At 35.7% G+C, this 15,252-nt stretch overlaps 1 protein-coding gene across 7 annotated transcripts in view; it reads right to left on the bottom strand.

The window, feature by feature from the left end:
• LOC127843119 (uncharacterized) overlaps positions 1–15,021 on the bottom strand; it is a 38,811-nt gene extending 23,790 nt beyond the window's left edge. For 6 of the 7 annotated variants that reach the window (XM_052372943.1, XM_052372945.1, XM_052372946.1 and 3 more), the window contains exons 1-3: positions 14,900–15,021; positions 5,925–6,598; positions 2,309–2,467 (exon numbers count right to left, since the gene is read on the bottom strand). In XM_052372943.1, coding sequence (XP_052228903.1) covers positions 2,309–2,467; positions 5,925–6,455 — 690 coding nt within the window. In that variant the 5' untranslated portion in view covers positions 6,456–6,598; positions 14,900–15,021. Of the gene's footprint in view, positions 1–2,308; positions 2,468–5,924; positions 6,599–8,244; positions 8,355–14,899 lie in introns of those variants that run through there. The other variant, XM_052372944.1, reaches the window with a different exon arrangement.
• Between the last annotated feature and the right edge of the window lie 231 nt (positions 15,022–15,252).

Here is a 15,252-nt window from a genome sequence, read left to right as displayed (position 1 = left end):
TACTTCTGTTATTCTTTAAGTACGTGTTTCCATGCATGAAGTCTATTTTTTTTCATGGGTTGCCTTTCTTGTGTATTTTTATGGCCGGTCTGTTTCCTTCGTAAATGGATATCATTTTTTATGATTTGTTTATTTCAAGTTAATATTTTATTTTTGTACATATGAATAGACGGTAATCTAGTAAGGTGAGTAGCGCCGGTTTTTCTTGAATAATGATAATTTACTGTCCGTTTTTATGCCATAAGGCATAAAGTATATCTTTAATACTCCTATATAAGCGTCCAGCCACATTTCTTTCTTGATCATGTTTTTGAGTAAAACGGCTTTCTCCCGTACTCTTCTATTCTATCTTCTCTTTCTTGATTTTCATCATTATCGAAATACTCTGCAACTCGCATCTTTTACTCCAATTCTGCTAGGTCATTGTATATATTTCATATGTCTGCACGTTGTGTTTTTTTACAGTACACAAGATATTCCCTTTGATAATGATGTTATGGACCATTGTAAAATAGTTATTCATTAAGCCCATCTTTGTCACTTGATTTTATTATTTTATTTAACTTTTATTAAACGTATTCTAATGTTCAACATGTCTCATGTTACATTTACAATGCGGTTATGTATCTATTGTAAAATATTGGTAACAAAATCAAGCCAGATTGAAATTATCAAACGTAATGATATCATTATACCTTCAGTGAAATGATCATGTTTGAAATGCATGTGTATTCAACACTCATTCGACGCCAAACGTGAAATAAAATACCCTAGATAAGTTGACTCGTCCCTTCTGTTTTCTTACCCCAAATCTGTTTTAACAGAATACGCATTTCGTTTTTGAAAAATGATGATAAATAATAATAAAATATAATTGATGAATAAATGCAATTATATTTTAAATCTTCTATCTTATAAACCTTACTAATAATAACAGCAGTACTAATAAAAATAAAATGATAATAATAATAAATAACATGAAAAGCCTGCAGGTATATGTTAATACAGCTACTAAATTCTGAGCACAAAGAAATGGCGTCTAGCTATCTGACTGCTGCTATCGTGTTTGAAAAGTGACGCAAACGATTAACAACCACATGCTTGTGCGAATACACGGTGTTAGCATGTACAATAACAATAATGGTTAAACACTTCCAATACTACAAACACGATGCTAATCTACATACTACATAACTATGCATAATGAAATATAGTGGCTTGGTACTTGTATGGTTTATAAGACATAACTTTTAAAATATAATTGCATTTATTTATCCTACGAACTGCATCATGCAACTTGCGCAAATAAATTTATCATTCTTATGATTACAAAGCAGCTACGGTGCCATCTTTAAAGATAATTGACACATTAAAGTTAATCAGCAGTGAATGTTTGAGCAATATCGTTTAGTAGTTAAAGAAAAACCAAAGTACATACATTTTGGGGGTTATATATTATACAGTATAAACAAAGACAAGAGGCAATTATTCCGATGTTATTATTTAACAATGTCGCAGCCGAAATTCCTTTTTACGATCATCTCTAGATTAAGGTCATTCAACCGTAAATATTAATGCGAAATCACCAGTTCAAATAATAATAATTTGTGATGGTCTAACGTATCAAAGAACGTACGAACGGACGGACGCGTGTAATGATTAATGCCTTCTTAAACCACCGTATTGCACAAAAAAGTATATTGCCTTAAAGGGGCCTTTTCACAGATTTTGGCATATTTTGAAGTTTGTCATTAAATGTTTTATATTGATAAATGTAAACATTGGATCTTAAAAGCTCCAGTAACAAAATCAAGAATAAAATTTTAAAAAAGAAAAAAAGTAGCCGGTAACAGGACTCGAACCAGTGACCCCCGGAGTTCTGGAGTTAGTCTGAAGTAAAAGCGCATTAGCCCTCTCGGCCATTCCGCCGGGTATACATTGCGTATTTTATATCTTATATAAGCAATCTTCGTAGTTTCGTAAATTTAAACGACAACAGAACTCTCCAAATTATTCAATCGGTTCGCGTTGCAACGCTTTATAATTTTTAGGTTTACAAATCGTCAAAAGATACATATAATGGCTATATTGGACTATGGTAAAGGTTCAGTTATACTGTTTCCTCACAAATATCATAACTAAAACGAAAATTTGAGAATCTGAAACAACTTTTTTCAATTTTGTCAATTTACCAAACCGTGAAAAGATACCTTTAATGTTATTTTGCTCATTTGCTATTAGTGATTTTATTAATGTGCATTCTTCCTTGCATTTTGAAAGATAATGTAAACGGGTCCCAAAGACTCACATCATTTAGTCTCGTGCATGCACGAATTGCTGTGGGATCATGTTGTAGGCAGTTTGGATCAGTCAGTAGCGTAGATAGGGTCTGGAAATAGTCCTGGAGGTCAGCATCTGTGACCTTGCAGTCGGATGTGTGACGCACATCTCGGCCGATCTGACGGACCTAAGAACAACACATCATAATCATTAAATGAGCAAGTTTTAAGTTTATACCATTTGGAATATTTAAGCGAGTATATACGATTTTAATGTCAGCATTTTATTATTTCAATCTTAAAGAAAAAACATAATAATATGACCGAGGGTATTAAATAATTGCACATAATTAATTAAAAAGCTTTATATGGTAACGCTAATCAAATATTGTTTACTTCATAGAAATTTTTAACGTGCAAATTAACGCAGATACCAAAACGTTTACTTGTATTTAAGGTAGAATCAAAGTGCGTCTACGTGTCGTAAGAACACAAAGGCTAATATTGTAAAAACGTCTAACAAGCTTTTTATTCTATATCCCATTCTTCAGCTCTTTGTTTCATTTTAATTTTGATTTTAAAATGCTTTAATTGCATCTATATGGCAAGCGGTTCGACGCATAATCCCAAGACACTAGGTTTCTCATGAGAACCTAGGTTCTCAGAATGAGAACCTAGGTTTTCGCTTGAAGATTGCACATGGCGTCAAGAACCCAAGTTTTCAAATGAGAACCTGGGTTTTCATGAGAACCTAGTTTCTAAGAGTGAGAACCAAGGTTCTCATGAAAAACCTAGTTTCTTGGGATTATGCGTCGAACTGCTTGCCATATCCGTGGTTTTCATTTGGGAACCATAGGTTTTCTGAGAACCTAGGTTCTCTGAGAACCTAGGTTTTCAGAGAACCTAGGTTCTCATTATGAGAACCAAGGTTCTCATAGAACCTAGGTTCTCATGAGAACCTAGGTTCTTTGAAAACCTAGGTTCTCTGAGAACCTAGGTTTTCAGAGAATCTAGGTTTTCAGAATTACGCGTCGAACGGCGTAAACTTGCTCGTTTGGAATACGGGACACATATTATTCAGGGCGCAGGATCAATGGGGTTAACATATGATTACACACGGGCTGGACAGACTGAAAACACGCCGTTAAGAACTTTATTTTTGCAGATATCTCAAGTTATTGAAATATGTTTGCAAAGTCTTTAGCGCATAAGTTTTTCTTGCAGTGATGCCGATATCTTACGATTGAATAATACATTATTACACATAATCAATAGAGATAAAACTTGTATTTTATACCATAATGATTGCTTCCAACATGTAGGTCACAGACATACTTAAAATAGAAAACTGTACCGTACAGTCGTTTGAGGCCCGAACAAGGGAACTGAATATTTGAAACTCATTTAATGCTGTAACAATGTATTATGTAACGATTGATCTGAATTTTTAGTCTCAAAATAATATTTACAATTAAAGATGTATTTCATAAACAGTTCAATTTTTTATTAACGTGTTCAGACCAATGTCGACCGATTACTTTACTAATTTCAGTTCCTCAAGAACACCCATGCACGGAAACATGAACAAGAGGCGGTCACCGACGTCTAATGCCTGTTGTCACAAATATTCAACAGATAAGTTTCGTAGAATATTACTGAGCATTGTCTGAACATTGTTCAGAAAATGCTCTTGGGGAGAAACATTCACGGTTTCACGCATATTTCTATTCATTTTACACATATGCCGCCAGCGTGTACCAAGCAATGGGAGACAACTGGAGGTTAATTATGGCAAGCGGTTCGACGCATAATCCCAAGAAACTAGGTTTCTCATGAGAACCTAGGTTTATGGAATCCCAAGAAACCAGGTTTCTCATGAGAACCAAGGTTTATGAAATCCCAAGAAACCAGGTTTCTCATGAGAACCTAGGTTCTCATGAGAACCTAGGTTTTCATGAGAACCTAGGTTCTCATTTGAAAACCTTGGTTTACGCTTGAGAACCTAGGTTCTCATGAGAAACTAGGCTTTTCATGAGAACCTAGGTTCTCATAGACACATAGAACTTAGGTTCTCATTCTGAGAACTTAAGTTCTCGTTTGGTATCCTAGGTTTTCACAAGAACCTAGGTTCTCATTTGAAAACCTAGGTTCTCATGAGAACCTAGGTTCTCAATTGAAAACCCAGGTTCTCATGAGAACATTCTGAGAACCTAGGTTCTCATGAGAAACCTAGTTTCTTGGGATTATGCGTCGAACCGCTTGCCATACATCTATGCTATTTTCAAGACATTCGCCCGTGTGAGTCGATTATAGTACATTCGGATAATTTTTCTCGATAACGGCTTTTATCGTTATTAAACAATTGCTTAGTGCACTTGTACTCAACTGTCCAATATGGAAAAATACAGCCTTTTTGGATCCACTACCGGAATATATTGGAAGGTCACGTGGTACATATGAAAAATGCCGATTGGATAAATTTATTGGATATAGAACATAAGAGTTAAACTGAAGAAATTCGCTGGAATAATGACGTCATTTGTTCAAACAAATGACGTCATTTCAAAGTTATATAGATCTAACTAGTGTAATAACACCCGTGTAATAAATAGAGAATACTAGGTCGGTGCCGAATAAAGCAAAGTTTATTTTGCGAGGCTTAGAAAATCTTAACCACGAGCCTTGGCAAGTGGTTCAGATTTTCGTGCCGAGAAAAATGAACTTTGCTTTATACGGCACCGACCTAGTATTCGATTTATCCCATCAATTTTCTTAGTCGTTAATTATTTCTTTAAAAATAGAATAGGAAAATCGAACTAGACAGAAAAACCCAAAGTTATTTTAAGCAAACATTGTTTCATTATTTTAATCGTGCCGAGCCTAATACATTACAAAAAGATCAGTAACTAACCTGTTTTTCTGTTTATCATACCTCTACGTCCCCGATTTTTAAGAAATAATGAAAAAAACACACCAAGCAACTGCAGTTTTAGCGTGAAAGAACATGCATTGTGTCGTATGACGTGTTAATAATGACGTCACGAGTACGCGCACTTAATATTTGTAAATAATGTTGTTGTTTTTTTGCTTTTTGAGTTGCATTATGTGTTAAAAATATATTACATCTTGGTATCAAATTGTTTGTTTTGTTGAATCTGATTCGATTTTACTAAATATGATTACTTTATAGCTGATACCGAGTAATATAACCATTCTCCGCCGCGCGTGACAGCTATATGTCAGCACTGACGAAATATAGGAAAGTTTATTCCACAGTGGTTTATTTCGACAATGCACGTCTGATGATGGGATAAACAAAATTGAGCATTACGTTATTTCACTCTTGGAGCGTAGGTACGTTATAAATCCTGGTTCTTAACGTTTTTTCTAATGGTTGAATCATCAAAAGTTTATCTGTTCAAATCTTAAGATCGTTTATACTCGCTGTAATTTACAAATACTTAAAATGCAAATATACGCGTTTATGCACTGTTAAGAAAGTCATAAAATATTAATTTATGACATAATATATTCCAAAGATTCTGTAAATGAATCTTTTATTTTTGTAAATACATTCAGCTATGAGTGAACGAAACAAATATAGTACTGTATATTCATTTAACTTTTGCTTAAAAATTGTATTACCTTTTCTAGTGGACATAGCTTATCAGGCGGTGGAGGTGACAGGCAAGAGGAGGAGAGACATGTCTGGAAATGTAGGCAATTCAACAGGATGCTTATCACACCATTGAAGTCTGATTCCTGGACCGAGCAAACGCTGGTATATCCGTCTGGAGGGAGGAAGCATTTTCCTATTTCCCAATAGTCTTGTACCCACTTTTCCGCACGAGTGTTTCTCCAGGACGGCCCATTGTATCTGTGCTGTAATATGATATTCTGTTTTACGTGATCACATTTTGGGCACGGCTGTGGTTTCTGTGATTTGTGAAAAGAACAATAATTCCGTTTATTCTTGTTGCAATATGGCTTTGTGGGACATGGTATGAGTTTTTCAATCGGACAGTTTCCACAACTTTTACCAACAACGGCGTGTACATTCTGTAATTGTGTGTCAAGAAAGTTAGTAAGTCCTTGCTTTGCCACATTGAGTGCTATGGATGCCTTGAACCAATTAGTGGTCTCCTTGTCAGTGAACAAGTTGGTGTTGGCGGCCATCCTGGTATAATAGCATGCACCGTTCAGTTGTGCGTTCGTTGATGGACATGTATAAACACGACGTAATTTCCCTTATAAGTAAGCTTCCAGTGTTCACAATTGAGTCCAATGATTTGCTCGTTTCAGTGGTTTTCATTCGTCATCTACAAGAAAATAAGTTCAAGTACAAAACTAACGAAGTTGGTTAAGATCAAACCCGTCTAACATTAAGTGTTTATACATATGTAATAAATTCATAAGCATACATTTTATCTATTTATTAAGATATATTGGCCGACTGTATAAATATAAGCTTATCTACTACGAAATCCTATATTAATGAGAGCAGGATTATGTCGCCGAGATGTGCATCTTTTGATATCACATATAATAAAACATATTCATTTGTGATTCTCAGCAAACCATACTGGTTTGAGAAAATCGATCAATAAGAAACCTTTGTTTTGGTATTTCGAAACAAGAAAAGTATAAAAAGGATCTGAAGGATGCACCAAATGCAACGGAACTTGAAGTTGAAAGTGCATTTCCAGTTCGCTGATATTTGTGTTTGAACGAAGATTTTCACAATTTAAACAGACGCTAGTTGTATGTTTCATGAGTTTGAGTTTGCTTTTGTAAAACTATATAATCCCTCATATTAAATATTAATAAAAAAAACATGTCTTGTTCCATTAATTTTGTGAAAAATGAAATACCTGTCGGTAAATGTTAAGGTTTTTTTACGACAACGTGTAATTTTCAAAATGTGTGTGAGTACTAGTATGAGTTGTATTGTAAAATTAAGTTTAATTGCTAGTATGTAAACACCAGCACTTAAATGTATTTCAACAGTTTAAAATTGCGAATTATAAAGACTGGCAAAAATCAGTTACGTGCACGTTGGGAAACACAGTCTGGAAATAAAGACATTGTAAACACGATGATTTTGAAAACACACGACAAAGTGATTAAGTGCGCCATTGCACCTGTAGTAGTTGCCCGTTAACCGAGTACAACCTACGATATACCTTGTAAACTTGGACATGGACTCTAAAATGAAGCAACATGAAAACAATTATAACATCAATTTACCCGCGAATTTTTATCAATGCAATAAAGAACATTCCAACCGGCTTGTTTATTTTAGAGTACTGTCAGTATCTCACGGTTTGTCTATTGGTAAAAAATTCAGGCTATGTTGATAACAGGAATTGTATATCTATATTGCGTATTGTTTCGTTTAAGATATGTGTCGGGTATTAAATACATTACATTTTAAAATACGGTTACTGTTACACGACAGACTAAAAAATAACGTTTCTAAGAGTTCAAACTGGACGCTGTATTGGTAAGACTACTATGTTGTTGTAAGAAAAAAGGCTTTGCATCGAATAACATAGCGTATGTAAATGTTCATAGTATGCTGAGATTCTTTACAAGTTTTTCCAATTGTTAAATGCAATCAAGAGATGTAAACGTATAAAATAGCAACATTTGTGAAAATGATTTATTTTTTTAGACTTAACAGTCTTAAGGGTGTCAATACATAGTTACCCGCCATAGAATTATCATGAGTACAAGGTTCAATAGAATTATAAGCTTTTCGTTAAATTATGATTTTTCCAACATGTATGTTTATATGATTGTATGTTTTATTTTTTTAATTACCAATTGTTAAACCTAAGGTATGTACATTTACTGTTTTTAGAAGATCTATCATGTACACGTCTGAATAAAAAATGTCTTGTTTTTGTTTTACGAAATGTAATTAAATTTTCAAAAAGAAACTTTAATGTGTGTTAAATATTACCTGGACATAATCCTTAACAATCCGATCAGCGTTACTAGACAAAACGAACGCATTAAACATGTATCATCAATAGATAATCCTAAAACATATCACACTGCCAAACCAAATCCGAATTCAAAAGTCAATATTGGACACAATTCAGGGGTTTTCGCGACTGCGTATCTTTAATTTTATAAACGTTCGTCTCAAGTGTCAAGCATATCTATGGCAAGCGAAATGCACATTAATTCCTTAAACCACGGTTTAACAGTTAACTATATAGTTAAGAGACTTTGAACCCGGGTTCAAAGTGCCGTTTGCACATTAAATCCTTAAACCCGAGTTCAAGAGTTTGAACTGCAGTTCAAAGTCTCTTAACTCTATAGTTAAGAGAGGACCAATGAAATCGCGGCATTTACCTTCTATATATAGCTAATTGTGGTTTAAGCTCCGCTGATTGGTTGTCTCTGAATTATGTAGATAAGAGATTTGCATCTATTTTTAGACACACTTTGAACTGCGGTTCAAACTCTTGAACTCGGGTTTAAGGATTAATGTGCAAACGGCACTTTGAACTCGGGTTCAAAGTCTCTTAACTTTATAGTTAACTGTTAAATAATAAATGTGCATTCCGCGCGTCTTAATCCCAGTTTAAGACTTTGAACCGCAGTTTAAGACTTTGAAACATAGGTTAAGACTTTTAGGTGTTTGGTTGTCTCTGAACATTAATTATTTAACCAATTAACGCCCGTCGTTTCGTCATGTGATATTGTTTTGTTCCTGGCGCATTTCTATCAAGATGTCGGCACTTTTAACTAAAGACTTTTAAAGTATCATGTAAACTATTGCATCCATATACCTGCCTGACATTTGTTGTGTTGCGCGCCATGAAATGTGTTTATAGATAAACTTTAGAGTATTCCCGCCTAATGCAAAGAAAATTCCAGTAGATTTGTGTCTTCATCGTTTGCAAAACTGTGTTGTATGTGCTTTATGTATGCTTTTCATGTGTGCAAAGTGGTAGAGACAGATCTTAGACCACACGTGTTCACTTTATAGAAAGGCCTAGAAATAATAGAAACTATAAGAGGCAGCCATCTTGAACCTTAATGTTGACACTATTAACTGAAGACTTCTTAAAGTATTTTAGAAACTTTCGCATCCATATATCTGCCTGACATCTGTTGTGTTGCGCGTCACATGGTAATTGAAAGCTGTAAATCTTAACTGCAACTCATAAGAAACTTTTACGCCTGCCTGTCTGCCTGATATTTATTGTGCGTCCTGTGCCGTGGTATCAGTGATTTGTGTAGTACCTAGCCGCTTATTCGCATTTATCCCATGATTAGAAATTGCAAGAAACAATGTTAAAAGAACTCAGCTAATATTGCTGCTCTAGAAATCTCGCAGCGTCTACAGTGCAAAATCAAACAGGAGGCAGCCAAGAAGTCCCTGTATATTTATATTTAGCAATATAAATCTGCAAGTGCTCAAAGCTTTTATATACAGACTACTAATAGTATTAGACCTCATTATTCCTTTTAGTCGCTATATCATGGCTCTGCTTGCTATTCCAGCAGGACCCCTTGAAGCTCCAACTGTAGATACTGAAGCACGACCTTATACCTTGAACGTCGAGTCTGCCCTTATCAAGAAGCTGAATGCCGCAAGAAGGAACATTTCACTTGAAATTCACCATAAGAGGGGAAATCTCGTCATCGATGCAGACCTGGCAACCTTTGAACTGTTGAAATGCGCTATGCTCCAATATTACTCCATTAAGAGGACCTAACCGCTCAATAGAAATTAAGAAAGTTTACGAAAATAAGCGAATTGCTATCACAGAATACATTATCTGCGTATTGGGCAATGATTGTACTGAACATTCCTACACACTAAACATCTATCCTACAACCAGTAGATGCCTGGTCAACGGAAAAGGTATGCAGGGATTCATTGATGCTGACCTCCCCAAACTCCAGTCTATGCTTCAAGACGCCCAGTCTACTTGTGGCTATAGTTTTGAATACATAAACAGAACATTGCAATCTGAAATAGAAAAAGCTCTGAACAAGAACTCTGAGAAACCTTCTGATATTTTCCGAGGCTGTAACAAGAAATGTAAATCTCGTAGTACCCTTTGCACATATGGTAATCATTGGATACACTACCGGTGTGAAAAATTGACAAAATTTAAAATATCATATAACGAAGACAAAGACAATAAGAACAAACAATACAAATGTAAGCTCTGCGTATCCTCTCTGCCTGCATTAGCTCCACCACCTCCCTGTGTCTTGACATGTGCACAAGATATACTGGATGAAGAGTTAGATGATCGTTGTGTGGCCTGCGATACTATCATAATGGACAACAGTGAGGCATGTGACAGTTGTATGGGTACTTGCCACATGGCATGTGTATACAAGAACGGCGGTAGCGTGATTTGTAACCTTTGTGCCGCAAACCAGTCCCAGATTAACATGACAAGTGGCACAGCTCGTAATAACACTGCTTCTCTGTTGAATGGGAAAAGAAATAGGACTTGTTTTGAGAAAAAAATGGAGTTTGTGCATTCTTTCCATATCTTATTGTGGATCCATTGTAGTGAATAAACAATGTTATAACTTGTAGAAGATCTGGAAACAAGAACGGCCAAAATTCGATTTTCCTTTAGTGATAGCTATTGTTCCGTCGTCCGTCCGTTAAACATTTCACCGTTAACACTAGCTTTTTCAATTTCTCTGATCATAATGAAAGTGAGTCATTTAGGTTGAGTATTATTATGTGTTTGGCAGGTGACCGGCTGAAGGATCTATGATCCCCTTGTTAGATTATAACTACCCTTTTAGTTCCGAACTAAATGATTTAATAGCATTATGTTGTCTTTGCTATGTATGGTTAAATAGTTTTTGAGTGAAATAACACTAAGAACTTGCACATTTTCATAAAACAAAGCGCGGTCGGGCTATTTCCTCGCTTGTCCCCAATCTGCGTAAAACAAAAAGTACGACAAGTTGTTTTAAAAAATCCCGTGGTCCTTTTTCATTTGCGATCGAATTCCATCTGTTCACATGCAAAAATTATTATAAAATTTTAACCTTTTAGGTGAGGGTAAACGTCATAGAATTTTTGGGACCAGAGCCAGACACAGACGACAGCTTCCTTCTAAGCTTCCGCTGTCCCGATCCAGACGTCAACCTAAGTAGGCGGTTTCGACTTACAGATACATGTCGCGTTGTGTGTAGTTACGTCGAGGCGTCAGTTGGTACAGCATGTACCAAACACGGTCCGCAAGGTGTGCTAATCAATTCTGAAATGACACTAGAAGCAGCCGGAATAACACAAAACACGCGTTTTAACGTCGATGAGACGAATGCTGTCAGCAACAGTGAATCAGAGAGTGTGGGAGACGATTTTCGTGATGCACCGTCAAGCCCTACTCGTAGTCCAGATCCTCAATATGAATCATTGGAACAAAAATGCGAACGCATTAGAGACAATTTGTTTCAAGAGAAGACCGTTCTTGTGAGGCGCGAAACTCTGATAGAAGATGTGCTTGACGCATATACGGCCAACGAAGGCTTGGAACACCATAATGTTCGCATGAAGATCGAAGGCGAGCCCGCGTTAGACGTCAGTGGAGTGAAACGCGAAGTATACAGCATGTTCTTCATGCAGGTGTTTTTGCAGTGCTTTGTGGGTAATCTTGAAGTTATGCCTGAAATGAGTTTATCTGTAGTGATTTGTTCGTGCTCATAGGTAGAACCATGGCGCACGCGTTTGTGCTTGTAGGATACTTTCCTATCCGTCTTTGTAAAGCGGCCATGATTACAATGATTACGGGGTCGTGTTCAGCAGAGGTAGTCATGTCCTCATTCTTGAGTTATGTTTCCGCGTCACAGAGGGCAGTAATTCAGAAAACGACACAGAATGACCCCCTGTCGTGTGAGGAAAAACTTGTTCTATTCAGCCTGTTCAATGACTTCGGCATGACGCGAACGCCCGAAAGACAGAATTACAAAGACTGTGTTTACAAGGTTGCTGAAATGTGCTGTATATATAGGTCCCTAGGAGCTATGGGCAAAATTTGTCAGGGCATTAAAGTGTATGCAGGACTTTGGACAAGCGTCAAGGAAAGTGACATAAATGAACTGTACCACTCAATGCGACCAGCGGTTCCTGGAGTACTTAGTAGAATTAAGTACGAGTTCAGCGACCATAGCATAACATTGCGATGTGCTGAAGAACGCATCAAGGAGTATCTGGAGATCTTCATAGAAGACCATATTGGTGACCAGGGTTTACCTAAACTCTTACAATACTGGACAGCTTCAAACATTCTAGTGCCAACGCTACATGTTTCTATTACTTGTCAGGAAGGTGCGGGAAGGTGCCCCTTCGTGAACTCGTGCATTGCACAACTCAACCTGAGTAGAATGTTCGTTTCTTGTGAAGAATTTGTGCATGAGTTCAAGTGTTACTTGGACAGTAGGGAAGCACAAGAATTTGACAGTTTTTGAGTGTGTCCATGAGTATGATATAGCTGAGATCACTCAAATACTGTCAAATTCTTGCTTAAACCTATATTCTTATGGGCCCGCTTCATCAAACATCGTACGACAAATTTATCATACGATACGAATTTCAAAGAAACATTATTTTAACAGACCAAAGCATATTTTTGTTAATTTCTAGTAAAATCATTTATTTTATCATTTTCTTACCAATGGCTTATATCTTGCGGAGCTATTTATCAACAGCTTGTATATTTTTAGTTTTTAAATCTAAGTTATAAATTAAGATTGTCGTACGATCTTTGATGAAACGGTCCCATAAAATTATAAGTTAAAGCAATAGTGAAAGAGAATGTGGGTAAATGTAGCTAGACATGGTTTTGAACATGCATAATTGTGTCGTGTTCTGACAAAAATGGGCATAATGCTTGTGCGTGAAGTGTCGTCCCAGATTAGGCTGTGCAGACCGCACAGGCTTATCCGGGTCGACACTTTCCGCCTTTACTGGATTTTCGCTAAGCAGAGACATCATTTGAACGAAACATTCCACAAAAGCAGAAATTGTCGTCCCTGATTAGCTTGTGCGGACTGCACAGGCTAATCCCGGATAACAATTTACGCACCAGCATTATGCCCAGTTTTCTCAGAACTCGACACAATTATGTTAATGATTAATTTTATAGTTTGTTAATTTCATTGACTACAAATTTGTATTAAACTTATGTCTACCTTGAGGTTGTTGTACATAGTATAATTATGTTACAAATATAGTATTTTCTGTAAAAAGTATTTGAGTGTGTCCAAGAGTATGATATAGCTGAGATCACTCAAATACTGTCAAATTCTTGCTTTAACTTATATTCTTATGGGCCCGTTTCATCAAACATCGTACGACAAATTAAGAATACGATACGAATTTCAAAGAAACATTATTTTAACAGACCGAAGCATATTTTTGCTAATTCCTAGTAAAATCATTTATTTCATCATTTTCTTACCAATGGCTTATATCTTGCGGAGCTATTTATCAACAGCTTGTATATTTTTAGTTTTTAAATTTAAGTAATAAATTAAGATTGTCGTACCATCTTTGATGAAACGGTCCATCAAAAATATAAGTTAAAGCAATAGTGAAAGAGAATGTGGGAAAATGTAGCTAGAAATGGTTTTGAACATGCATAATTGTGTCGTGTTCTGAGAAAACGGGGCATAATGCTTGTGCGTAAAGTGACACTTTCCGCCTTATCTGGATTTTCGCTAAGAAGAGACATCATTCAAACGAAACATTCCATGAAAGCGGAAATTGTCGTCCCTGATTAGCCTGTGCGGACTGAACAGGCTAATCTGGGATGACAATTTACGCACCAGCATTATGTCCAGTTTTCTCAGAACGCGAGACAATTATGTTTATGATTCATTTTATAGTTTGTTTATTTCATTAACTACAAATTTGTATTACATTATGTCTACCCTGAGGTTGTTGTACATAGTATAATTATGTTACAATTATAGTATTTTCTGTAAACGAACAAATCCTTTTGTATCGAATACTATGAATTAATATTGTTTTCTACCAAATGTTTTTTATAGGGATCACTTGTCCGTCGTCTGTCTCGTTAAAAAGTATGAATAGCATCAGTTTGAAACTTTATACATTAATAGACCTCATTGAGTGGGAGTGCGTCGATAAAGAACTCTTAGCATCCCGCTTTTTAAATTATTTATAATTAATGCATAACCATTATTCTTGTATTAGTTAAGTTAAATTGTCATAATGAAATGTTTATATGTCATTTTTCCATTTTTCTTGTCTTTGTAACGTTTCGTAAATAAAGCTTTTATTTGTTGTTATTATTATTATTAATACGGATGTTTTATTCCGGTCTGTTTTCCAAATCGTTACAATGGTATAGTGGTATAGGAGAGGTTGAACATATGATTTTGATTAATAAAGGATTTATATTATTAAACTAGTGTTTTTTTCTTATTCTCTGTGCAAAGATTGATTAAATGAAGATTTGCTACAGTGCATATTTATCAATGTATGTGGTTCCGTAAATAAATCGGAACTATCCACTTCCGGGTTAGGAAATTTATATAATTTAGCGATTACATCCATAAATTTGGTAATAAAACGACAACATGAATAAACAACATACCTAATATCACATTTTCTTCCCATGCAATGCAGTGTCAACGTCGTTTATAATTGAGAAATGTTATTCGACGAGATTGTTTTTTACCCATCATCGTCCCATGTCATTTTCAAGGTCAACCGGTGTTTTGTGAACACTCGCACCGCATAAAACCCATTGAAATTAGGTTATATTACACTTCATTTTGGTTAATCGTCACCTTTACTTGATAGGACATTCGCATGGTGTGTCAAAACTTTCATTTAAGTATTTTTACTGTATATATTCAACAGTAAGATAATAAATGTACATTCCGCGCTTGTTAACCCCAGTTTAAAACTTTGAACCGCAGTTTACACTCTTGAACTCGGGTTTAA

This window comes from Dreissena polymorpha, chromosome 8 (genome assembly GCF_020536995.1).
Source record: "Dreissena polymorpha isolate Duluth1 chromosome 8, UMN_Dpol_1.0, whole genome shotgun sequence".
Classification (NCBI taxonomy): domain Eukaryota; kingdom Metazoa; phylum Mollusca; class Bivalvia; order Myida; family Dreissenidae; genus Dreissena; species Dreissena polymorpha.
This window is presented reverse-complemented; position numbering and strand designations above follow the sequence as displayed.